Genomic DNA, 26,874 nt, shown 5'->3' with positions numbered 1-26,874 from the left:
ACACACTTCTAAGGATAATTTTCATCTATCTTCAAGAGTCTACTAGTTCCATTCCTTCAGTATCTCTGTGACAGACTCCCACAGATCAGTCAAACCTGTGACCCTTTCACACTGCTCTTCTCTGCATACGTTCAATACCCCCCGTTAGTCCTGTTTGGTACAGGTCCCACACACTTGAGCAGTATTCTAGAACCAGTTGCACGAGTCATTTTTAAACGATCTCCTTTGTAAACTGATTGCACTTCTCCATTATTCTACAAATAAACCAAAGACTACTACCTGCTTTACCCACGACTGAGCCTTTTTGATCATTCCATTTTGTATCCCTGCAAACTGTCACACCCAGGTAAATATATGAGACGGGCAACAGTGACTCATTGATATTACAGATATAGGATGACTCATTGATATTACAGACATAGGGTATTACTTTTCTTATGAAATATACAGTTTTATGTTTGAATATTTAAGGGGGGTTGGAGGGCCCTATCCCAACAATGTTAAATTTAGTGACTTTGCTTCCCTGTATTTCAGGAACCACTGTAGCCATTGAATGAAACTTTTACAGTTCTGAGTCTACTGAGCTACAATAATTGCATTTCAGCCACTGCTTTAACCCTTGCATGAAGGCGTTTCCCTCCTCACCTCATTTTCATAAAATTTGTCGCCTAATTCCAATAACTGATGACAACGTACAGTACTCGCGACGATCTTTTCGAAGCAGATATAACTTGTTTACATGCATTCGGTATCTTTTTTATAGCAAACGCCGCACTGAAGCACTCTTCTCCAATCACAAAGGCATCGTGGTATCAATCGCACCTTTGGAGGTTAAAATCTGACCTATACGTCTTATGAATAACAGATTCTAACCTAACCTAACCTCCTTGACCCTGCCACAAACTGACGACGGAGATCGCCAACCCAAGAAATAGAATTTATTTTTAATTTTTTTCCAAAACGAAACTGATAAGTTTACTCAAAGTCGGACTTTGTGGCATCCTGAGCATAAAAAATCATAATTGACATAAAGTTAGAAATCTATGGACAAAATACCAGGTTTATTGGAAACCTCAAGTGGGTAAAATCTTTATCAGAAATTTTAGGTGTGGATTATAACGCGGAAAAATAATTTGTTCAAGTGCCAAGGATGGCTTACGTTTGCTTGAAGTTACTGCAGTGGATCTTTTTGCGTTGTGGTAGGTAGACATCAACAGTCTATAAATTATTGTTACTGCTTACCGGCAGTATGGTCGGGATTTGTTATAGCGTGGTGATTCTGTTACATGAAGTAATTTGCAAATGTGCACGTATATGTTTCCACTTTTCAGTGCTTTAGGCGTTCAGAGTATCTTACACTAAGCTTTGTGTTTGTCTTTCACACGTATTCTGAATGAGTCACTGAAGGTTTATTGACGTACGCCTCCACAACGTTAAATAAATTCAGCAAAACAGATTTCGAGTAGGTCCGTACTTTGAGGTGTGTTAAAAATCCGATTCTCACATTAAAGGAGGAACTCGGGGTTCTTGCCGGGCTAACCGGCTTTCACAGGTACAGGAACACTAAGAAGTCTAATAATTCAGCCCAGCTACTTGTGCAAGCTGGCTCGCTCTCACACCACTGCAGTGAGTAACCACGTACCGCATAGGGATGGCTCGTCAACGTGTTTCGTGGCAAATTTATTTTTAAGACTGTTATATTAACGAGAAATTGCAGTGAAATTCAACATAATGAGAAATGGCAATGAAATTCAACATCTCTTTTTAATATTGTAGGATGTAAGGTCCACCACTTCTGCGAAACACAATTTTTTTTTTGCAAGTTCCCAAACATGTTTCAGCACCACTGTGCTATCATCAGTGGGTTTCCATTTTATTTAATCTTTACACTTGGTGTGCAATATTTTTCAGGATCATCTGTGTATTATTTATTACAGGTATCTTGTCATGTTTTCGTGTGGCAAGCCGTTTAGTCTCAGCAACATGTAAATATAACACGTATTTTCAGAAATAACGTCGTAACAACACTTTGCACTTCACCAAAACCCAGTGTAATTGTTTGACAATTACGCTTTGTGCTGAAACATGTTTGGGAACTTGGAAAAAACGGTGTTTTGCATAACTGGCGGACCTTACATCCTACAATTTTAACTGCAAACACGGTAAGCACAAGTAGCTGCAAATCCAAATGGTGAATATCTCTCTTAATATTTTGATGATGCAAAGAGCCGTGGGCAGGAGGGGGGGGAGGGGGCAGCTAAATAAGGTGGTATTTCTTACGACTATTGGAGTCTTATGATGACTACCATTTTATTTAAATGTTATACATAAAAACGCAGAATGTCAGTTATTATTTTAAAGGATCAACGTGTGCTACCATTTTTTGAGTAATACTAATTCGAAGGCAAGCTCTTATGTTGTCAGTGAGCTTCTGTGGGCGGATTGCGTTCTCTTCATGACGTAAAAAACAGCATGCACATATTAGTCGAAACATTGACTTAATCATAGCTGTAGATCTCTAAAGTCGTGAAGCTTTACAGAAACAGAAGTCGACGAGACATAATTTTTCTGTATAACTATAATCACCCAAACATCACACGGCAGGTGTTTAAGTTCTAGCTGTAGCCGAGTTTCCACTTGAATCCTTCCCCAACAACATCGATTACGACTGCTACTCTTGGGGCACAATACTCATGAGAATGAAACTTCGTTAGAGGCAGATGACAGTGATGGACTTTTGGTGTCACATCAGTTCAGAGGAATTTTGCCCAGTATGAGCGACGCACTAGAAAAGGTAGGTGGTGAAAGAGAACTGCAGGGTATTACTGTTCCTCTACTACCTGCACCAAAAGAATCAGATGTCAGAGATGGATCTGACTGCTCTGCAGAAGGATTCAGATAAATGGATGACTACATTGCGCATAGTGGGCGACACACTGGGTACACCATATAGTGATATTTTAAGGCCTTATGCCATAGCTGTGGAACATTTTGGCTGTATTAAAGTTGCACCTCATGGTGAGCGTACAATACCGACAGGTGACTGGCTGCGTAGAGGGTCGCAGTTTGAACACATTTTTAATGTATTCAACGGTTTGCGAAGTATTTCGAAGGAAAAAAATGTGGTGAAACAAATCTGTGCTGCTGTCCAAACCAAATATGCCGATTTTTCATCCGAAATTCTCAAACTATATGTCAGAAGAAGGTTTTCCTTTCGTATGCGCTTCCTCAATATGAAGCTGAAAATAACAAAAGGCAGCAACACAAAAGAGAGAATCCCAGCAGTGGCACTCTTTACCCACTATTAATAATTAAACAGGTAAATTAGCTGTTTTAAATAATTTTGTGCTACTCATTGCAGTTATAACGAGTTACTTGTGCTTAATAGCCGCTGCCTCGCTTTGGTCCTATAGTGACGTCAGTATGCCAGCCAATCGGAATCCGCTTCGCTTCGGACCTAACGTACCTTTTAATAACCTTTGCCGATACATAATAATGCGCACATGTCCATACTTCATTTCGTCGTGCTTTTCCTTGTTGATATCAGTTGTAATTCGTTACTTTTGTTATTTGTGATAAATTGTTACCTTTCGTTAAAATTTGTTATAATGAATGGTGAAAGATCCATAGAAGCAGTGAGGCAGCAGTCTGAATTGTAAGACATTAAATTACTTGCCCTCTGCTACATTTATAAAGTGGATTTTGATACATACCGGAATCGAATTTAATATTTTACAGTGAAATGGTTTGCAACATGGCTGCAACTTGAACTGAAAAAAGCACTGCGGGAAGTGTCTGATAGGTTATTATTTATTTATTTTCGTTACAGCCATCTATGGGCTACGTTTACACAACTTCCCTCACTTTCTAAAGTTCTCTTTCTTCCTCTTTCGCCAGTACTCCTTCATCCGTTGGCTCACTCGTGCACGTTCTTCTGCCGAGAATACTCTGTTCTTCCTCGTTTTCTCCTCGAAGAAATCCTTCATCTCCGCAACCTTTTCCCTAAAGATGTGCCTTTTCACAATTTCTTCTGCCGTGATCCCGCATTTTTCTAGATCCCAGTGCACTTCATTCACCCATGGAACTTTTGTCTTCCTGTTCTCCTGGAAGAGAAGAACCTTGTTGGCGAGCCTCTCTGATACCATTCTTTTAATATGTCCATAGAAAGACAGTCTTCTTTTCTTCATTGTGGTGGTGATATTTTCAAGTCGTTGATGAAGTTCTTGATATTCATTAGATATTTTTCTGGGCCCAAGAATCTTTCCAAGGAATTACCTTTCTTTCTTTTCCAAGTCTGAAAGTACCTTCCTGGTTGTTGTCTCAGATGCATATAAACATTCAGGTTTGACGACTGTGCTGTAGTGTTGGAATTTGGCCTGGTATGAGAGTGATTTAGATTTCTATGTGTTCTGACACAATCTGAATGCTATTTCCATTTTTCTTGCCCGTTCTTCAATTGCTGCCTTTTCATTGTTGTTTGGAGTCCAAATCTGGTACTTGAACTTTTGAACTCTTTTTGATGTCGTCATACTTGGTCCTCATTGTCCAGACTGGATCAGTGGCATTTATGTTCATATATTGTGTCTTCTCAAAAGATATTTGCAATCGTGCTTTCACTGCTGTTTCCTTGAGGACTTCAGTCTGTTTAGTTGCAATTTGCTGATTCTCTGCAAAAAACAATGTATGATCTGCAAACGCGAGGCATTCAAATGTAAGCCCAGACTGTTTGCGGCCTAGCCTAATTCTATTTGGAAAGTTGAACACTCTTTTCGCCATTCCCTGATAACTTTTGTAAAACACAGTTGAACAAGATCGGAGAGAGACCGTCTCCTAGTCTCAAACCTGTTTTGATTTCAAAGGGCTCTGACAGTTCTAAAACTTTAATTTGTGATCGGGTGTTTGTTAGTGTTTGCTGAATAAGCCTCGTTGTTCTATCACCAATCCTAAATTCTTTCAGCACTTCTATTAATGTGTCTCTATCAACAAACTCGTACGATTCTTTAAAATCCACAAATGTCATTATAACTTTATCAACTGCTAGTGTCTTTGTTTTGATTAAGGTTTTGATGGTAAAGATCTGCTGTGCACACGATCTTCCTGTCTTAAAGCCGGCTTGATATTCACCTAATTGTTGATCTCCTGACTTTGGATTTGTCTCCTTTCTTGTGCAGTGGATGGATGGCAGCATCTCTCCATTCGTCTGGGATCTCTCCCATGAGTCAGATTTTTTGAAAGTCTTTCAAGTCGTCGTTCCGGGAAACTGTCTCCTGCTTACTTCTAAAGTTCTGCAACAATTGAATCTTTGCCAGACACTTTGTTATTTTTCAAGCCCCTGATGATCTTTCGTATTTCCTTTTTATCTGGTGGGGTGGAATCAGGAAGTTTGTTTTATGGTTTCTGGAAGTTTAATTTGTCTGGTGGTGGGTCACAGCTGAGCAACTCTTTGAAGTATCTAGCCAAGTGTTCACAATTCTGTTTGTTGTTCATAATCAATTTGCCCTGATCAATTTTGAAACAGATGTTGGGTGATGAGTAACCTCTTTAGTTTTGATTTAAGTGTCAGATAGAAGCTTCTGGTGTTGTTCTTCTGGAAATTCTCTTCTAGCTCCTTTAATTGATCTCTTTTAAACCTTCGTTTGGTGTTCCTAAATACTTTTTCTGTCCTCCTCCTTTGGGTTTTAAATTCTTCGAAGTTCTGTTTGGTAGAATTCCACTTGTGCCAAGCTTCAGAACGCTTCGGTAGGGCATCTTCACATTCATCATCCCACCATGGATATTTCTTTTTCTTAGCAAGGAAAATTGTTTGTTTCGCTGCTTCCTGAATCTTTTGAGCCATTTTATTCCACTCGTTGGAGTTTAACGTGTCAAGATTATACTGATACTTCACAACTATTTCTTCACTGATTTTCAGTTCTTCAATTCTGTACTTCTGTATTCTGAGGGTTTTCTTTCTCCGATTGCCAGGGATTTGTTTCACTTTGACCCTTGTCAGATAATGGTCGGAATCAAAATTAGCAACTTTCTGCACTTTGCCGTTCATTATTTCCTTCGGGCTGGTAGTCGCTACATGATCAATCTGAAATTCTTCTAACATGGGATTGGGTGATCGCCATTTTTCCATCTGCTTTGGAGCCGTCTTAAACTGGGCGAACGTAATTTTCATTCCAAATGATTCACAAACATCAATCAATCTTTCACCATTTCTGTTTGTCCTTCTGTGAGCTACATATTTGCCCATAATGCTCCGGAAATTTCTCTTTTTTCCAATCTGTGCATTGAAGTCCTCCATGAGGATCTTGACATGCTTGTCTGGGGTTCTGAACAGTTCTTCTTCGAGTTGTGACCAAAATTCTTCTACCTTCTCTGGGTTCTTTCTATTGTCTTCATTGATTGGCGCATGGGCATTGAGTATGGTGAATAATTTGTTTCCACTTGCAAGAGTTACTATAGACAGTCTAGGGGATGGAGGTATGAACTCTATTATAGATTCAGTTATAGAATTATGAATGAAGGAGGCAGTTCCAAGGATTAACGCTGCATTCTTCGTTTTCTCTGTTTTCTTAACTTTGTTAGCTGGTCGACCTTTCTATATCCTGCAATTGCCCATAGCTGACACTTCATCTGTTGTGAATCTTGTTTCTTGGCTTGCTAGAAGTTTGATTTTGTATTCATCAAGTACTTTGATCAGTTCCTTTTGTTTTCCAATTTTCAATAGGGTGTTCACGTTAAGTGTACCAAGGAAATGTTTCTCCTTCGTTGTGAGTTTGCTAAGTGATGGATCCTCCGACTGATCCAACCATGATGGTGTAGGGCCCACAGAATCCATTGCCCTACTTGAACCAAAATTTTGGCCCCGGATTGAACCAGCTGGTGTACTAGTTTCCGTACGTTGTGCCATCATGGTAGTTGCGCGGGTTTAGAAACCCTACCCAAAAATATAACCAAGTTGGCGAGACCTGAAGTAACTAGAACAGCCGTCCCTAACATGGAATCAGACGCTGACCAGAAAGCCGCCCGATACGGGAACCGTTGCACCTGGGTTTAATATGATTTCATCATGGAGTTTGCTCCCCTCGGTTCTTCCACTCTCAACGCTATTGGGAAATATACTGCTTCCTCTTCTGCCGCTAAGACCGTTGATTATTAAAACAGTTTATTAAGAGAAAGTTATTTGTATTTAACGTTTTATAAAGAAATGGCTGAAACCTTCAGACACAGCAGCAGTACAAAATGTTTTTTTTTGTGAAGTGTACATCAAGTAATGTATTAGGGTTATTTGTTTAAATATGTGTTTGTGGCAGCCTTATTTATTGATAAGTAGCTCTCAGAATTGTATGTAAACAGATTTACAAGCATCAGTGGTCAATATTTATGTAGTTTCACCAGCGAACCGAAGTACAAATAAGGTATGTGAACTACAAAAACCAAAAACAAAAAATGTAAAGAAAACCCATAAATCTTGAAGGGAAAGGTACTGATAAAATTGCACAAAAAACTGCACTTGAGTGGAAGCTAAACTTAAGCCTAAATAAACCTTTTTTGTGGGGTGTGATGGCAGCTAGTAACATTCTGTTCTCTTTAGTAATTCTTAATTGAATGAGACTTTTCTGTAGTGACTTTTCTCGCTTTTCTGTCTTCCTTTTCTAATATACAAGCGATCCCTACATATGTGCAATTCCGCGTAAAAGAGCTGAGAATCTTCTTGCGGGGGGTGGGGGGGGGGTGGGGGGGACATGGCAATTAAAAAAGAAGGGACGAGCCATTACGTCACAAACTTGAAGCCGACGCCTACCGTCTTAATAGCCCAAAACATTAGGTTCACCGCGGTGATACTTTTCCGTGACGTCACTCTGAGGTGTTGGGTGCTTTTGTGGAGACGCTGGTTCAGTCTAAAGTATAAAGGAATCACATTTCATTCGTAAGTATTGCAATTAAAGCAATATTTCCTTTTGTAGAAGTGAATTTTTATTGTAATGGTTTTATTTCTTTCATTTGACTTTAGATCTGCCTTACTTTACTCAGTGTCCTTTCTTTCATATGTCTTTCATGCCTTCCAAGTCGCAAATGCTCCGACATTTGGGCCACACTGTATCAATGGTTTCGTCCCTGCATAACATAGGCTACGCAACCGCGCTGATTGTTGGGGCAGCATCTGATGGCCTAAATTCCGCTCGCCGATAACTGTTATTCATTGTTCACTCTTCCTCCCAATTGAAAAAAGATTCTGGCTAGAACAGCTGGAGACTGCGGTCATGTGTACATGAGTTTAATAGGTGTGATTGAATGTGTAAGTGTGCTGTGCTTCCTTTCGGAAGAAGGCTTTGGCTGGAAATTCATATGCACTGTCTTTTCGTGTGCCTGCCCCGTGCTCGGTGTGTGATTAGCAATCCATCCATTTCAGAATATAGTTATTCCTTCCTGAACTTTGTTGTATGTTGTAAGTAATCCAGTGCACTTCAACAGGAACAGCGATGTGCGTAATTGCAATACTAGAAGAAAAAAAATGACATTCATTACACCACATTAACGTTATCTGTAGCGCAAACAGGAGTTCACAATGCTGCAACCAAAAGTTCTGATCACTTACTCATTGACATAAAATGCCTGACACACAGCAAAGTAAAATTCGAAACTAAACTGAAAACGTATCTCCCTGATAACTCCTATGCTGCTTAAGATTATCTATTAATGTGTAAAAGGTGATGGGTAGAAATTACTAATATCTGTCTGTCTTTAATTTTAAAAAAATGTAAAAACTAATATACGATCAGCATGGAAACATTTATTAAAAAAAATTGCCAGTTTATCATGGCTCGTTCCATATCACTACGATTTATCTTGAAAATGATTCATGGAACATGAACTAACTATTGCCATATTACAAAGCATGGTATAGAGTTAAATACTTTGAACTCCTCATAGTGAAATTCAAAAGAAAAATCAAGCAGATGACCAAAGTAGACGTACATTCTAGTTATACTGTGTTTTGTTATTCCTGAAAATCTTGCAGAGTTACTGCGGAGAAATATCCCTATCCCGGGAAAAAAGCAAATAGGCTACTCTTGTGTAGGTAGGCCTACATCTTACACAGATTAGGCTATCATTACCAAAAAGTTGCTCACATACATGTTAAAGCAAAATATCCACATTAAGGGGTTTTAAGCGTTTGAGACCAGTCCCTTAATTACATTTATAGCATCCAGTAACGGTGGAAGATACTTAAAAAATTCTATCGTTTTCAAACCTGTAAGTTGCTATTATTGGACACACGCTGAATGACGCATCTTAGGTAAGATTTCGAAGTGAGAAGATGAGTAAACTACAGCGAGACTAATATACTGACAATCTAATAAAACGAGAACTCTTTATCGCATGTAGTTCTGTTTCTTTGACATTTCAGTAATCATTCACTTTTGGCATGCACAAGATACGATAGAATCCCTTGCTTGTTTCCTCATTGCACACGGTTATGGGCTAGCAAAGAACATGTAGGTAAGTTTTCTGCAAACGTGAACACTCAAAATGTGCATACGAGTTGAAAGCTGAAAAATTTAACGAACAAGAAGCAGTACCGATACCAGCAGGCAAACAAGCATTGGTTTCGGAGTTCCAGTTTCATTTGCTGTCGATAAAAATACAGTTAAAGTGGAATTAAATGGCCTACGAAAGCATGCTACTCGCATCACTTCCTTACGTTTCTAGTTATCCGAAATATAGCAGCAAAAAACAAATTACACTACGTTAAAGTGGCCAAATGTGTCGCATTACTACAGCAAATACACACTGTAAAATAAAATAAAATAAACGTTCGAAATTGCCGTCCTGACAGTACGTTATTCAAGTAAACTCTATGATTTTCAGTATTTAAAACGATTGTGCTCACACAACTGAAATAGTGAACAAGCAGCGATCGTAAACAGTAGTCTGCTAATGTTACGGGCTACTTAAACTGGCGGCAGGCTCCGACCACTCTGGCTTCAAAACAACGTGCAGCGTAAAGTTGGATTCACACTTGACGGAGTAGCACCTGCATGTTTGTTTTAGTTCAGGATCGATTTGGTTCAAGAGACCAAACAGCGAAGTCATCGGTCTCGTTGGATTAGGGACGAATGGGGAGGGAAGGCGACCGTGCCCTTTCAAAGGAACCATCCCCGCGTTTGCGTGACGCGCTTTAGGAAAATTACGGAAAACCTTTATCAGGGTGGCCGGTCGCGGGATTGAGCCGCCGTCCTCCGGAGTGCAAGTCTACTGTGCTAACCACTGCGCCACCTCGTTCGGTCTTTTAGTTCAGTAAACTGCCCATGTAGACATATCATAGGCAAACAGTCAACTTCTGCTGTGATGATACTGGACGCCTAAATCTTGAACTTCTCTTAGTAATTTTTATTTGTTTCTTGCTTAAAGGTAAAAAAAACTTGTTTAGAAATTCATATATATATTTATAGAATGATGACCCCTTTTTTTCCAGCTCCTTGTAAAGACTATGGAACTCTTCTTCACAGTCTTTTTTTTTTTTTTTTTTTTTTTTTTTTTTTTTTTTTTTTTTTTTTTTTTTTTTTTTTGTTCCTCATCATCAAGTGCAACAGCAATCACTGCAAGCTGCTTTATCTAAATTTCGGCATCTTATGACGATCTATCATGAACTGCGAAATGTAGAGTGAATGCTCAGGAATTCTTCTGTACGTCGACGCTCGAAAACCGACGGTTACGTGACGACAAGCGTGAATGCATCATAATAAGCCCCTATTACAGTGCGCGCAAAATGCCGTGGCCGCTAAGATGCGCAGTCGGCTGGGGAAGCGCGCGACGCGAGAGCATCAGTGCTGCGAGGGCGGGGGGGGGGGGGGGGGGGGGGGCCACGCTCAGAGCGCTGTTCGGGAAAAGCTGTTCTAAACTGAAGCCTACACTCACATTTTTGGTAAATATTGAACGGGGCCTCTCCACGCCCACACTTGCATGGTGACCATTCAGAATGATTTGTCACCTCTTCTTTGATTAGTACCTAAAAAGAATACCGCGAAAATTCAGCTATTTATTTACGCCTGGTTTGTTAACCATTTGTAACTTTCAGAGAAGAGTCAAGAGTGGGGAGTTTTGAGTAAAACCTACACATTTATCATGTCGCCATATTTAAATTAGTATCTTTCGCCAAAGCTCACCGAAGTTTACACAGTCTTACCCACAAAAGTGTTGCGCAGACGCAATTGCGAGAGAATTCTGAAACAGTGATTTATTAAGTTTAATAAGTGACGAACTGAGGAAAAGTAAGGTGAGCATCTTATGAAAAAGGGCATTCTAGGGACAAAATAAACTTGTAATGACTTCACTTACATTGTTCCAAAACCCATAGTATTTCTCGTTTCACGAGCTATCGGTGGCCCATAAAAATTACATTCTTTCATCGGAAAAGTCGGTAGTTAGTGGAATAATACGGTAGATAATGACGTTTTGCATGATAACCATACAGGAAAATACTGTCCCATTTGTGTGCTGTCATTTGCCAAAATCTCATTTCGATATCTCAAACCTTTTATGAAATAGAGGAATGTTGTGGATATTTCATTCTGGCTTTATCGCTGACGCGGTGAGCTACGTCAGATCAATTTTCTCAAGATTGATGACAGATAGAAACCTCCAACTAAGTCTAAAGAAAAATTCAATATGACAGCATACGCAGCAACATATTACATAATATCCACCAGATGTAAAATCATAGCGACCCCTATTTTTCATTGCAAACATCCTCGAATTTCGTGAAGTGTCTTACTTCCACATAAATGTCCCAATAACTATGAGCATTAACGAAGTGATGGGCACATCATAATGAACCTGACGTGTAAAGCTACAGGTAAAGCAAAAATGAAATTTTTTACCGATTAGGTCCTGTAAAATCGTTTGAGAAAGATTGCAGGGCGTGCGGGTCGATTCTGTCATCGCCGACCGGCCGAAAGGCGGCAAATGCCCGTCTTCGCCTCCCCTCCCCTTTTCTGACAAAGGAATTTACTCTACCAGCTCTTTTTTGGACGAAAACTGGTCGGTTTCATCGGCCACCTTGAGCTATACACGATGCGCCTAAACCGTACACCTATGCACCAGCGCTCGAAGCGGGCGTATCAATAACACACGTCGGTTTTCACATTGACATATTACACCGTCCACGCGGGATGCACCTGGCGCACATGCGCAGTAGATGGTAATAACGCGCAAAAAGCAAATAGACCTGTATATCTTTTGTAAAGCCGTTCTTTCTACCGCACGAAACACAAGGGAGACCATGTGACATATTGGAACTTCATCCGTTGACATTATTTCCGTGAAGCCCGAAGATCCGCAAGAATTTCGGAACTTCGTGAGGACGAACATGGCCAGTGGCAGCTGCTTTGTAAGAGCACGGAGTGGCCGAGCGGTTCTAGGCGCTACAGTCTGGAACCGCGCGACCGCTATGGTCGCAGGTTCTAATCCTGCCTCGGGCATGGATGTGTGTGATGTCCTTAGGTTCGTTAGTTTTAAGTAGTTCTAAGTTCTAGGGGACTGATGACCTCAGAAGTAAATTCCCATAATGCTCGGAACCATTTTATAAGAGCACCCAAACTTCCGACACTTAGCGGATTTATTTGTTATTTTTCTTTGAACGATGTTAATCGCAACATAGACGCTGCAATCTGAAAGATATAGTACTTAATATACACCGCGCCAAGACTCCATGAAATTTGGCAACAGTGTCGCAAGCACACCCTCAGTTGTGCACGTTTTAGGGAGTTTTTGCACATGCGCAACACAACGTGCACGGCTCACGATGTGCACAGCTAGCCGTTGCCACTCAAGTGTATGTCAGTGCCACCAGGTGGTAGGTAGCACACTGCGACAGACTTATTCCCGTTAGCTCGGCATGAATACTGCTAGATGATAGCATACACTTCAGATCCGCAAATTCGCTTGTTACATACTGCTGTAAAATCAAATTGGTCGTCAGGATATGTTAAAGTTGTACTGACAGTAAACACATTTTGTAGGTTTCTGAATGAGTTGTAATCTACTTGAGTCGCTGACAAGGGGAACTATAAATCGCACCCCCTCCGATTTTGTGGTAAGAGGGCCCAGTGGACAGCAGGTCAAAACCTGAACACAGGTCAAGTATGAAAACAGGAAGAAGGTGTACTGGAAAAAAGAAAAACTTGTGAATGGTCCAAGGAAAAGCAGTCAATATGAGCAAGCTCACACGGTATTCGACTACTAAGCAGGCGACTCGTGATCAAATACCCAGGGTACCAATTTTTTTCCGTTGTTCGCTGTATTCAAATTTTGGTCTGTGTCGTCCGTTTGCGAAAGCGAGGTGTAAGGAAGGGACCTATAATGACAGTTCATTCTGCACAACTGCTCTGTTAGCAGCCGAAAAGAAAAGTGGCTTTTGAATGAGGATCACAAGCTGTTGGTGAAAACTCAACCGCATCCTCCACCGGTAAACACGCCTGATGTGTCATACACAGCATTAGTGACAGTACGTGTGTCATATGATAGGAAACACTTACTGATGGAACTGATTTGCACTCCTGGTGAGTGAGGTATGCCTCCTTGCTCGCTTTAGGTGTTCGTATGAATGTGATGATCACTCCCAAGGAACTGATGAAAACACAAGCTGCAAAAAAATGAACGCAACCGTTTATCAATCACACACTTTATCTGTGTTCTGTCAAAGTTTGAAGTTTTGACTCTTGAATTCCTTTGTTGTAACATAGTTTACATCCGTTTATTCGTTGTTTTCATTTCTGTGTGATGTCTATGTGGTATCTCGCCTGCTCTCACCATTCATCACATTTACTTGCGCCGGCGTAGTGGTCTAGCGGTTCTAGGCGCGCAGTCCGGAACCGCGCGACTGCTACGGTCTTGTGTGTGATGTCCTTAGGTTAGTTAGGTTTAAGTAGTTCTAAGTTCTAGGGGACTGATGACCACAGATGTTAAGTCCCATAGTGCTCAGAGCCATTTGAACCATATTTACTTGCGACGGTAACCTATTCGTACCACATGACTCATATTTTGTTACCAGTGTGTAGCTTGACAACTGCCAAGACTACAGGAAGAGAACAGACATTTCAGTGACCGGACGGACAGTTCATAATGTTGTGAAAGAAAAATAAAATAAAAACATATGGCACAAAGGATTTTTGAACACGGCTAGCCCGATTCACTGTACAACACCGTGATGACACGCCTCTGAATTCGGGCTTAATATAGCAATTGTTAACTGGGACTGTTCACTGTTTCTATTTTTTTATACCGGGTGATCAAAAAGTCAGTATAAATTTGAAAACTTAATAAACGACGGAATAATGTAGATGGAGAGGTAAAAATTGACACACATGCTTGGAATGACATTTTATTGGAACAAAAAAAAAAAGTTCACAAAATGTCCGACAGATGGCGCTGGACAGCAAAACATCAGTAACTGCTACCGTGACGGGTGAGAGGTACGCCGATATGTTACAGAATCACATCATCCCCAGCCTGACTGATAAACACCTGCTGGAACTACGATGTTTATGCAGGATGGCGCTCCACCCCTTATTGCTAGACGCGTGAAAGATCTCTTGCGCGCGTCGTTTGGTGATGATCGTATGCTCAGCCACCACTTTCGTCATGCTTGGCCTCCCAGGTCCCCAGAGCTCAGTCCGTGCGATTGTTGGCTTTGGGGTTACCTGAAGACGCAAGTGTATTGTGCTCTACGGATGCTGAAAGACAACGTCCGACGCCAATGCCTCACCATAACTCCGGGCATGCTTTACAGCGCTGTTCACATCATCATTCCTCAACTACAGCTATTGTTGAGGAATGATGGTGGACATATTGAGCATTTCCATTTCTTTGTTATGCTAATTATTGCTATTCTGATCAGATCAAGCGCCATCTGTCGGACATGTTTTAACTTTTGTGTTTTTTTGTTTCTAATAAAACCCCATGTCATTCCAAGCATGTGTGTAAATTTGTACCTCTCTATCTACATTATTCCGTGATTTATTCAGTTTTCAAATTTATACTGACTTTTTGATCACCTGGTGTTATTCAGTACACTGTCTTCCTGTTTTCATGCTTGATCTTCGTCCAGTTTCAGACGGGCTATCGAGACTTCTTCCCACTAAATCTGAAGGGGGTGCGTGGGAGTTTCCCTTGTGAGAAACATTGGGGCGTAAAGCACATCACCGTCCATTGTAAGACTGTAGGATTTATTCATGCTTCTGAAATCTGTTGATCTTATGGTGAGTCAGATTTATCTGTGCTGTGGGTCCACATTGCATACATGAAAATTCACGAAAAGCTGTATCAATGGTTTCTCTGATATTCACTTAATTGTGGGACTGACAGCGGTGTGCCTTAGACCCATATGAATCTCAGCGTCTCATTTGTATTCTAATCAAGTGACCATGTTGGTAGACATTGCTACTTGAGTTTAACCATTTCCACAAACGGCAACTTGTGGTTCAAAATGGTTCAAATGGCTCTGAGCACTATGCGACTTAACTTCTGAGGTCATCAGTCGCCTAGAACTTAGAACTAATTAACCCTAACTAACCTAAGGACACCACACACATCCATGCCAGAGGCAGGATTCGAACCTGCGACCGTATCGGTCGCTCGGCTCCAGACTGTAGCGCCTAGAACCGCACGACCACTCCGGCCGGCGGCAATTTGTGTTTGGAGTTGGTTGTTTACTGGGCGGTAATTGGCTTTCATGTGAAGTGTTAACATGAACTATGTTGAATCTATTTTAAATGGTAACAGAAAAGTACAGCTTTGAGGACGAGCCGTGCTCAAGTTGTTGTATGGGTGCAGCGTTAAATTATCTGATTTTTCAGTCCGGAAGTAAATTCGTGGACTAATACATCTCTTAGGGATCTTGCATATTTGTCCGAAAAAATAGAAAAGCACAAAAACTCCTACTTACGCTAAAATCCGGAACGGCCGGTTGTGAAAGCTTACGCATTATTTCGTTATTGCCCCGAAGTGTACATAATTATATACAAAACAACAAAATTCCACCAAACAACTCTTTTCTCAGAGAAGTTATGCATCGTATTATATGGCTCTAAGCACTATGGGACTTAAAATCTGAGGTCATCAGTCCCCTAGACCTAATCTAAGGACATCACACACATCCATGTCCGAGGCAGGATTCGGTCCTGCTACCGTAGCAGCAGCGCGGTTCCAGACTGAAGCGCGTAGAACCGCTCGTCCACAGCAGCCAGCTGCATCTTATTATAATTATTATTATTATTAATGTTGTTGTAGTTGGCAGTGGCTGCAGATTTATAAATTTTGTGGTAAGCGTAGCATAACCCTTGTACAGCGTATGCTATTAATTTCACTCTGTCAAATTTTTCTGAATCTAAAAATTTGTGAACGCCTAGAATGTATTCTCACGAGCCACCACTGGTCATGGCCTGTTTCGATATCCTGCTGTCTATGATAGAAGATGGAATTAGCAAGTGTGACACAGTCATAAGGGAGGTTACCTCGGCTTCTCAAAAGTAACAATTAAATCACACGTTTATATGTCTCGTTATCATACCAGCCTAGATCACTGATAAAATACCGGTACGTGCCCTGTTGTGTTGCGGGCTGGGTGTAACATTGTTTCCTGTCGACTGGGCAATATCTGACTTTCAGCCACAGAATAGCACAGCCCATTTCAAAAGTTGTTGTGGATGTTGCATTGCAGTGGTTTGCAACTCCTTAAGGACCATTACTTAAAGGTGCACCTGTGTTATTTTTCAGAGTACTACTCAGAGTTTTGCAGTCCTCGTCTGTTGATGTGTGGGATGTCCTTAGGTTAGTTAGGTTTAAGTAGTTCTAAGTCTAGGGGACTGATGACCTCATAAGTTAAGTCCCATAGTGCTTAGATCCATTTGAGCACTGTGCGTAACTGCACGGACTTTCTCGCCTATCATTGCCAGTTTCTCGTCCCTGGCATGCTGAAATAAAGCAAGATCAAATGGTTCAAATGGCTCTGAGCACTATGGGACTCAACTGCTGTGTTCGTAAGTCCCCTAGAACTTAGAACTACTTGAACCTAACTAACCTAAGGACATCACACACATCCACGCCCGAGGCAGGATTCGAACCTGCGACCGTAGCGGTCGTGCGGTTCCAGACTGTAGCGCCTTGAACCGCTCGGCCACTCCGGCCGGCAATAAAGCAAGAGATGCAATCAAATTAAACATGATGTTTCGTAAGCTAAGGCATTGCGATACAAATCAAAAATCACCGTGTAACCTTATATGCATATTACTCATAAATTATTTTATTATGATACAGCGGGTCATATATACACCTTCCCTTGGTGTATGTCTTAATTACACCCCTAAAAGCCTGTTAACTCTATTCCATTTCTAGAATACGAAGCAACCAGTGGAAAGAAATCTGAAAATTGCCACTAGTCACCGAACAATAAGCAAATAATTAGCGGAAAACACTCCGGTTCCCCCTTCTGCGCAAGTGTGCATGCGCTGATTGACAGCAGTTCAGAACTGCTCTTGATTCTGGCGCTCGGATGATGTGTCTGCTTTATGTTCGTAGTTTCACCCGTCTAACCGCTAGATGGCTGTGGCGCTAACCAGTATCGATCGCGGTGTATCGTCGTGTACTTTCGACCATAGATATTGGTCGAAGTCGTGTACACACTTTTAAGTGTGTAGTGCCACCCACCTCTGTCCTTCTTTTACCTCCATGAAAAAACCGCAGTTACCGCGAAAAAACGATCGAGGCCGGCCAATGTGTATTGGCATTTTCGAACGAACACGAAATCTATTCTGCGCATTTGAATGCTCACTTCAAAGATATTCCACTCTTATAAATCAGCTGTTTCGCCGTCTTTATCTTCAGTGTTCAAGTTGACAGATCATTCGGACGAGGAGGTGTCTTGCGTTGCTTTCGTCTGGACTAAGACTGAAGTTTACAGTACTACACAGTAAAACCGTGTTTCCCAATTACTGAGCGGTATATATGATTTGAATGTGCGTAACCATAATGTCATCAAAACCATGTGAAATAAGTAAATAATTACGTTTGTATTCAGCGTGGAATATACGGTACACAACCGCTACAGGGAGTAAAATCAACACTGAAATGTCATGTATAGTAGGAGACTCGCAACTTCTGCATATTTGCTTTTTCACACCTGCACACCCGCCAGTTATCGTGTACAGTGGTGTGTGCTGGCGGCGAAGTCAATCACAGAAATGTGGAGTTCAATTAAAAAAAACCAAAAAAAACTGTAGAATAATAACACAAGACTACTGTTAATGAATCGTTGTTTAACGCCACAGTACTCACGCTTCTTCTTGTAAAAGCGGTCTGTTAAATGTTAAGTTGCTTTAGTACATGATACTACGATAAAGTGAACGTTGTCGCTAAACTCAAGACAAATTTATTAAGTCTCGTTTATCCAGTGCTTTTACATTCATTTACTGTTTATCAAATTGCAGTCTCAGTTTTAGTTATTTCCTATTACAGTATATCGGAAGTTTATTGTCTCATGCAAGAATTGACTTTAATGTACAATAGACTCGTCAAAACACAAAAATTGGTGTAATGTTTTTTCCCCCTAAAATATCGTTAATATGATATACTGTACTGGATACGTAACTGATACACAGTTCATGATTTCAATTAAAATGACAAGCTGTAATCATAAGTATGTGTTTTCTCCTTCTCAAATTTTCAATCATCTTTCATGACCTCTTCAGTTGAATAATATCAATTCTGCACCAGTTTGTCATCTCTCTCTCTCTCTCTCCCCCCCCCCCCCCCCCCCCCCCCCCCCCCCCACACACACACACACACACACACACACACACACACACACACACACACACACACAAGTTATTCAGCAACTCTGTTTCACGCTTCCCATTCGTACATTTGGGCACGAAGATTGTCCCCCCCCCCCCCCCCCCTTTTTAGTGTAAAGATATTTGCACACAAACTATATAACTTGTAGATACACATTTGTTTTATGTTGTGTGTTATTTTTCAAGTTTCCTAACATCAGGGGTTAGAATTTTTACTGTTTAGCTAGTCTGCTTGGCAACATATCACCACATTGCTTGTTTGTTAAAGTAATTCACAATGCGTTGTATCCTCTGCCATGCACTCTTCGGTGGTTTTCAGAGTATAGAGCTAGATGTTGATGTACCACTTTGTAATGGTGGATCAAAATATAGTTGTGTGTGTATGGGTCTAGATGTTTATATTGTAGGGCTTAGAGGGCAAACCTTTTTCTTGGGGAAGTGCCAAAATGTTAATGTCATTGTACTATTATGATTTTATCTTGTCATTTTGTGTATTTACATTTTAATATTTTTCCTAATGTTGAAATATTTGCAAGTTTTTCTAGCACAGAACCAATGACTACTGTGGTTTACTACTCACCTATCTTACAAAATTTGTGTGTTTTCCCATATCATTCCTACAAATATTGGGATGCTTCCTGACAGCAGATTGTAAGCAGCTCATACACCATTTTCTGCTTGCAGTCAATAATTTTGAATTAACATCTTACATAGTCACATTGTCGTTATTGTTCTTTGTGTTTCATTAAGATTCATGTAATTTGGTGAGGCATTTAATAAATGGGTTCACTGTGTTATTTTGGTCCAAAGCTACAAAATGTAAACTTATGTAGCTCATTTGTTGGGAAAATTTTTAAAGTTTATTCAGCTTAAACAACACACAATTCTTAAAAATTGTTTGATTGTTAGTTACTGCAAGAAGTTTTCTCATGGGTCAAGCACCAAGTTCCTTGACTTGTAATAATTACAGTAATAATTATCAGGTCTCACAGTGTTAATTGTGTTATTTAATGATAATTATGACACAGTTGCTCTTTATTCATGTTCTTTTGTTGTAGACTTGTGATATGGCCGTGGTCCTGAATGCAAAGGGTGTTTCAAAAAGAATGACCTAATTTCAAAACTCCATATTTATTGATAGAAACATACTACAAACATGAGATCAATTGTGAAATTCTCACAAAACCTTAAAAGTTTAAACTAAGCTATCACAAATGCTCTGTGTGTCCACCAACAGTAGCATGAACAACATCTAGATGATAACTAAATTCATCATAAACTTCACACAAGGTATCTGCATTTACACAAGTTTTGGCCCTTGTTGTTGTTCTGTTCTTCACTTCTTTTACGTCATCAGGTGAAGGAGAGATGAACACACTTTTTGTCACATATCCCAAAGAGAAAAAAATTGCATGGGGTCATGCCTCACGATCTTGGAGGCCAAGAATGCAGGGCAGTGTCGTGGAGACCCGTGCACCACACACAGCGTTGAGGCAGTGTGTCGTTGAGAAACTCGTGTACTTTGTTGTGTCAGTGTGGTGGAGCTCCATCCTGTTGTAAAATTAATGTCAGCATAGTCGTTCTGAAGTTGTGGAAAAAGTCAGTTCTGCATCATTTAAAGGTAGTTTATACCAGTCACTGCAGTTTCCTCAAAAAAGAAAGGAATTCTTTCCACCATCTCATCAGAAGTGAAAGGTCGGCCTTTGCATAAGCATCTGGTCTATGCAAATTGGTGATACCAAAGAAATGTTTTTGGGTGCAGGTGTATCAGTGCCAAAACACCAACAAAAAACACACTGGACCGAAATTACTGATTCAGTCTTTGCAAGCTGCAACACAATCAACTCCTTCTGTGAGATAAGACACCGTCTTACTTCTGACTGACTGCAAACTGAGAAGATGTATTGACTGACATCTAACACCGATTTTCTGAAACTCTAGGCCACACCCATTCAAACAGTTCACATTTTTGTGCCAGCACATCCTGTGTTTCATAATTATTGCGGTCCAAAATTGAGTCATTCTTTTTGAAATGCCCTGTATATTCATAGTTGCTGCTATCCTTTCCAACAGCTATTTGCTGCATGTTTTCTGTGGCATTTCTGAATGGCTGTACTTTGTATTGCCATGTACCTTTTCAGGTAAACTAACAACACTGTCTCATTTCATCTGTTATGCAGAAAATGTTAACTATTACAGTTGTTCAGTTATCTACTGTAAGATAAATTAATTATTACTGTCAAAGTACACTGACAATTTTGCTTCAGCTACTCTTTGCGTGTAATATGCATGTATGTTCGATTAAGTGCTGTTTTGTTGCACACTCATTATAGTGCTGCATAACGTAGCCTCATTTTTCTAATATCAGGTTTATTTCTTTTCTTTTACAGTGATGAGAAGATGGCAATGAAGGCAAATTAATAGTTGTATGATTCTATTTTTTTACAAAAAGCAGTGCTGATATTTTAAAAATTTGTTCATATGAACGAAACTGTTTTATCAACACCACACAAAGTGGCATGTGTGTGAGAAATGCTTCTACACATATTGACAATGAAAATTATGATGTTTTTAAAATAAATAAAGTGGACATTTTATGATTATGTGTGACAATGTTTTATCTAGCTCAGTGGACAGTGAGATCCTAACTGGAGATGAAGAAAATGTGGCTGACAATTACAACCATCCCATTGAAGGTCTAATTTATACACCATGTAACATACCAGGCCCAGGAGCTAATATTGAAGACTTTGAAACACAATATGCTGTGGGATGCAGCTGCAGAAATGGTATTTGTGTTTCAGAATTGGATTGTGAATGTATAAGATCTTACAACAGAAGCTATGATGGAAACGGGTGCTTGTTGCCAGAGAGGATTGTTGGTTGTATTATGGAGTGCAACTCCTTGTGTCTTTGTGGACGTCAGTCCAGATGTGGAAATAGAATTTGTCAACTTGGTCCAGCGGATGGTCTGGAGATATGTATGACAGGTAATGGGAAAGGTATGGGACTCAGGACAACAAAGAAAATTGCTGTAGGTTCATTTATCTGTGAATATGCTGGAGAAATAATAGGAATAGAGGAAGCAAAACGTAGAGCACAGTCACAAAGTGACAGTGACATGAACTATATATTTGTTTTGAATGAACATTTAGCCAATGGTAATTTGTTAAAAACCTGTGTTGACCCTACAGTGATTGGAAACATTGGCCGTTATATCAATCATTCTTGTCAGCCGAATTCAGTTGTCATCCCAGTGAGAACAAACACACTAATTCCTAAAATTGGTATCTTTGCTGCAGATGTGATACAGCCTGGTGAAGAAATAACATTTGATTATGGAGGTAACAGCAGTGCTGAATGTAATGTAAAGAGCAACAAACTTTGCCTTTGTGGTTCTATTAATTGTAAAAAGTATCTTCCATATGATGCTTTGTTGTATTTAGAGTGAAAATGTAATATACATACACTTATGTGGATTTAAGTTTTAAATGTAGTTCATTAGATCATTAAGAATGAGGGAATGTACTGTTATTGTAATGTGTTAAGATTGTTGACAATTTCAGTGTATCTCTGGAATAATGGTGCAAACTGCTGCTACTGTTAAATATGAAGTATCAGTTAATGCAAATTTGTATAATAGAGTACAGCAGCTCTTTTATATATAAAATAGTCATGAAGCTATATTTTATATACATGTACAATCAATGAATGGCCTTTTATTTTACATATTTTCAAATTTCTGAGAATAGAGTTAAGAGGATTTTTTAGCAATTTTCCTGACATTGAACCATAGCAACTTTGTATTTGACAGGATTGTGATGTGCGTGCGTGCGTGCGTGTGTGTGTGTGTGTGTGTGTGAGAGAGAGAGAGAGAGAGAGAGAGCTTGTCATTACAGGGAAACGGGTATTCCCATGCCATGTAACTGGGATGTTTCACTGTAAGTTCATGTGACAGTCAAGTGCAGCAAGTATCATGTGCAATTTAAGTACACACACATTTTTACCACTGCATACTTATTCTGACAGTGCACAGAGTTAGTGTGGGTGCTGAAACACACTATTGGAGGATTCGAAAGTGGGAAAGGGCCATTTTTAGAGATATGTCCTGTTAAACATTAGTACACATCTGTGTCAGGGTACAAATATGTTGGAAACTATGTTAAGGTTGTATGCCCTTTTTGCCAACAGAGGTAGGGCATGGAGGTATTTTCATACATCAAATGTTTACTTACTAATAGATAGAACCCTTGGTAATGTCTACCACTATCTGTCACCATCAGAAACTATCAGATCCCATGGATCCAATTGCATCCTGCGAAGTAACCCGTTCCTTCAGCAAGACCCCCCCCCCCCCCCCCCCTCCCTCCTTCCGAGTCCCCCAACTCTTTTGTGAGTACATGGGTCCTTACAGCCTTTCTTCTTGTCTGGGCTGGCTTACATTCCCTTTCCTTCTCCCTCCCTGTATTTTTATTCCTTCACCTTTGCCCTTCCTATCTTTGTGATGGTGATGTTATTTATATAGGCCCAGCTATCTTCCTGACTTTGCTTTGTCTTGCAGTTTTGGTTTGTTTGCTTTTCTTCCTCCTTTTTGGCCTGCCCATTTTGGTCCCCCTCAGGGTTTAGATCTCCATATCTAGATTTGAAATCTGTTGTGTGAGCCAGATGGGGAAGAGCTCCTTCCCTAGTACCTTTGGTGTGGGTTCATCTCCCTTTTCCCCTCCCTCCCTGCCATAACCCTTTCACCTAGGCCACCAGCTCAGTAGCCATCCAGTAGTGGGGCTGTTATGTACCCATCTGGCTGCCCCCTCCCCCGACACATAGGAATCACACTGCTATTGCCTGCGCCTTGGACGCCTCGTGCAAGCTTAGGAGTGGTTGCCCATCTTTTCAGGGAGCGGAACTCCCAGCAACGACTGTCTTGCCCGGTTGCTGTGGTTGGATGGCACCCACTAGGCGAGCCCTGTTCTGAGTGGGTGGAATCAGGACAAACATTTGGCACATGAAAGGTGTTAAAATTCTCTGGCCACTCTTCCACAGCTGCACCTCTTCCTAGGAAAAGTTCTGTCTGTGTTCCTGTTTCTGCCTTCCCGGCTTTTCCCCTCTTGGACACCACTGGGAGGAGGGCCAGGACCGCTGGCTTGGGGCTAAATGCTTTCCGCAGTTCCTGTTCTGTACCAGAAATGAAAGGGAGACTTTTGCCACCACCAAACCCCGTTTCTTTGTGGAAATGTCAAGGACGAGTTTGAGTCCTTAAGCAAGATGAAATCTAGCTCCTTCATTATAAAGACAACTTCTGCCAGTTAGTGAGCCTCCCTCCGTGCCTTCTGACCATTTGGAATATGTGCCAATGAATCTCACTCCTCACAAGTCTCTCGGTATGACTCAGTGTTATTTTTCATAGGGAACTTCTTCTCCAGTCTGATGATGAACTTACAGCTAATCTGGAACAACATGGCATTTGTTTTGTCTGCCATTTCCAGAGACGCCCTAAGGACCATCATGTAGACATCGGTGATTTCATTCTGACACTTGAGGGAGGCACCCTGCCCGAGAAGGTCAAGGTTATTGGTGTACATATGGGATGTCAAACCATACATTCCACCTCTCATTGCTTCTGTTGCCTCAAGTTTGGCCACATGCCGTCACAATACAGTGCCACTCCCATTTGTGGTGGCCGTGGCCACCCTCTTCATGGGGGGAGCCCTTGTACCCGACCATGTAACTGCATAAACTACTCTGGTCCTCAATGTGTCCAGCATATACCAAGGAAAAAAGAATCCAGGAAATAAAGATCCTTGACCCTCTCGGCGATTTTGAGGCCTGGAAGAAGTTTGACAGACTTCACCCTGTGAATATCTCATCTACCTTTTCCTCAGTCCTCCCCCGTCCTGCTGCCCTTCGTTTCCTCCCTCACCCCCCCCCCCCACTCCCCCCAGTGACTCCTGTCCCTTCCCCTCAAAGAACCTCTCCTCCTCCTCCTCCTCCTCCTCCTCCTCCTCCTCCTCCTCCTCCTCCTCCAGTGGCAACATGTCCTCAGCGTCTTCAACTGCATTTGGCTCACAGATGCCTTCCCATTGCAATGGCGAGACAGGGTAGCTTTCCCCGTCCGTAGGTCGGCATAGAACCCAACGTCTCTCAACTCCTACTACCCAATTAGCCTGACCAATGTACTTTGTAAATTGCTTGAGAGGGTGGTTATCTTTAAATTATATTGGGTACTCGAATCTTGGGGCCTTTTGTCCCTGTATCAGTGTGGCTTCTGGGAAGGACAATCCACAACTGACAATTTACTCTGATTGGAAACAAGCAATCCAAGAGGCTTGTACTAATTACCGGCACCTTGTTGTTTTCTTCTTTGACCTACATAAGGCATATGACACTGCTTGGCACCATCATATTTTAGTTACTCTCCATGACCGGGGCTTTCGCCTCCCCCCCTCCCCTTCCAAGTTTTATCGCACTGGCTCTTCTGGCTTTGAGTTGGCATTTCACTCAGTAGTCCTTGGATCCAGGAGAACAGTATGCCACAGGGTTGTGTGTTAAGTGTCACACTCTTCCTCATTGCCATCAATGGTCTTGTAACCTCTGTTGTGCCTCTGGTTGCTCAGACATTGTATGTCCGTGAATTTTGCATCCGATGCAGCTTCAAGGCGCTGTCTGATGGGCCTCTATGTGGGTCCTCTCCCATGGCTTCCTGTTTTCTCCCTCCAAAACCCAGGTTATGCATTTTTACCGTCGACCCACAGCATACTCTGATGCGGAACTTTATTAAGACAACCAGTGCCTAGATGATGTAGGACAGTCTCATTTCTTCGGCCTTAGTTTTGATGAAAAGCTCACGTGGCTGCCCCATATTCACCACCTGAAGACTACCCACACGCAGAAGCTTAATGCTCTCCGCCTCATGGCCCACACATCTTGGGGCGCAGACCTAGCCACTCTTCTCCAACTGTATCATGTTCCTGTTTTGTCCAGACTAGATTATCTTTGTCAGGTTTATGGCCCGGCAGCTCCTTCCACTCTGAAACTACTTGACCCTGATCATCATAAGCGGTGCATCTGCCTATTGGTGTCTTTCGCACTAGTCCTGCCGCCAGTCTCTTCATAGAAGTGGGGATTCCTCCTCTATAAATACGACAGAGCTAACTCTTGGTTTCTTACTCAGTTGCCATTCAACAATACACTGATCATCCCATGCACCTTGTCCTGTTTGCAAATGACGGATGCCTCTTTCCTGATACCCGCTCTCGGGTGGGATTGCCGGTTGAAATGCAGCTCGGAATGCAACTCACTTCCCTCCGTTAGGGTATCTCCACTCACTGGAATGAGCCCTGTGTATTTCCTCCTGCACCCCCCTTGGATAGTGCCTCAATCACAGTTTAGGACCGACCTATCCCAGGGTCCTAAGGTCTCTGTCGCTCCTATGCTATTCCAGTGTCTTATAAATTCCATCCGTGAAGTGTTCCTGGGTGCTACAACCTTCTGCACTGATGGTCTAAAATGATAGATAAGCGGGATACTCTTTTACATCTCCTACTGGCATGAACACCATTTATTTCTGCAGTGTGTTCATAGCAGAACTGCTGGCCATGAACAGGTCCCTCCATTTTGTTTCTCAAGCCTCCCTCCACAGTGTTTCAATATATAGCGACTCAGTGAGTAGCTTGCAGACTATGGACTGTTGCTGTTGTCATCACCCTTTGGTCTCTGCTATCCATGACCTTCGGTGTGCCCGTGTCTGTGCCACCCATCCATTGTCTTCCTCTGGGTCCCAAACCATGTTGGCATCCCAGGGAATGAACTGGTTGACCATTTGGCTAGAGAGGTACATGCGTACCCCCAATCCCTTTCATGATTCGAGGTGCAAATGTGCAGGTACACATCAGATTTCTCTTGTCCAAAAGTGGAATGACATCTGGCCCACTACTGCTCTCAGAAATTAACTCCTTTGACCCCTCTGACAGGATCCACCCACTTTTAGCAGACCTCTATCTTGTGCAAGTAACTTTCGAATCACACGACTAACGAC

General features: G+C 41.4%; 2 protein-coding genes across 4 annotated transcripts in view; both read left to right on the top strand.

The window, feature by feature from the left end:
• LOC124617482 (traB domain-containing protein) overlaps positions 1-21,445 on the top strand; it is a 116,196-nt gene extending 94,751 nt beyond the window's left edge. For 2 of the 3 annotated variants that reach the window (XM_047145266.1, XM_047145268.1), the window contains exon 8: positions 21,233-21,445. In XM_047145266.1, the coding sequence (XP_047001222.1) occupies positions 21,233-21,235 (3 nt within the window). In that variant the 3' untranslated portion in view covers positions 21,236-21,445. Of the gene's footprint in view, positions 1-9,303; positions 9,315-21,232 lie in introns of those variants that run through there. The other variant, XM_047145267.1, reaches the window with a different exon arrangement.
• LOC124596412 (histone-lysine N-methyltransferase SETMAR) lies at positions 21,445-22,293 on the top strand. Its single transcript, XM_047135546.1, has one exon. It carries the CDS (start codon positions 21,445-21,447, stop codon positions 22,291-22,293), a length of 849 nt encoding a protein of 282 aa, XP_046991502.1.
• The last annotated feature ends 4,581 nt before the right edge of the window (positions 22,294-26,874 follow it).

Source organism: Schistocerca americana, chromosome 1, assembly GCF_021461395.2.
Source record: "Schistocerca americana isolate TAMUIC-IGC-003095 chromosome 1, iqSchAmer2.1, whole genome shotgun sequence".
Classification (NCBI taxonomy): domain Eukaryota; kingdom Metazoa; phylum Arthropoda; class Insecta; order Orthoptera; family Acrididae; genus Schistocerca; species Schistocerca americana.
This window is presented reverse-complemented; position numbering and strand designations above follow the sequence as displayed.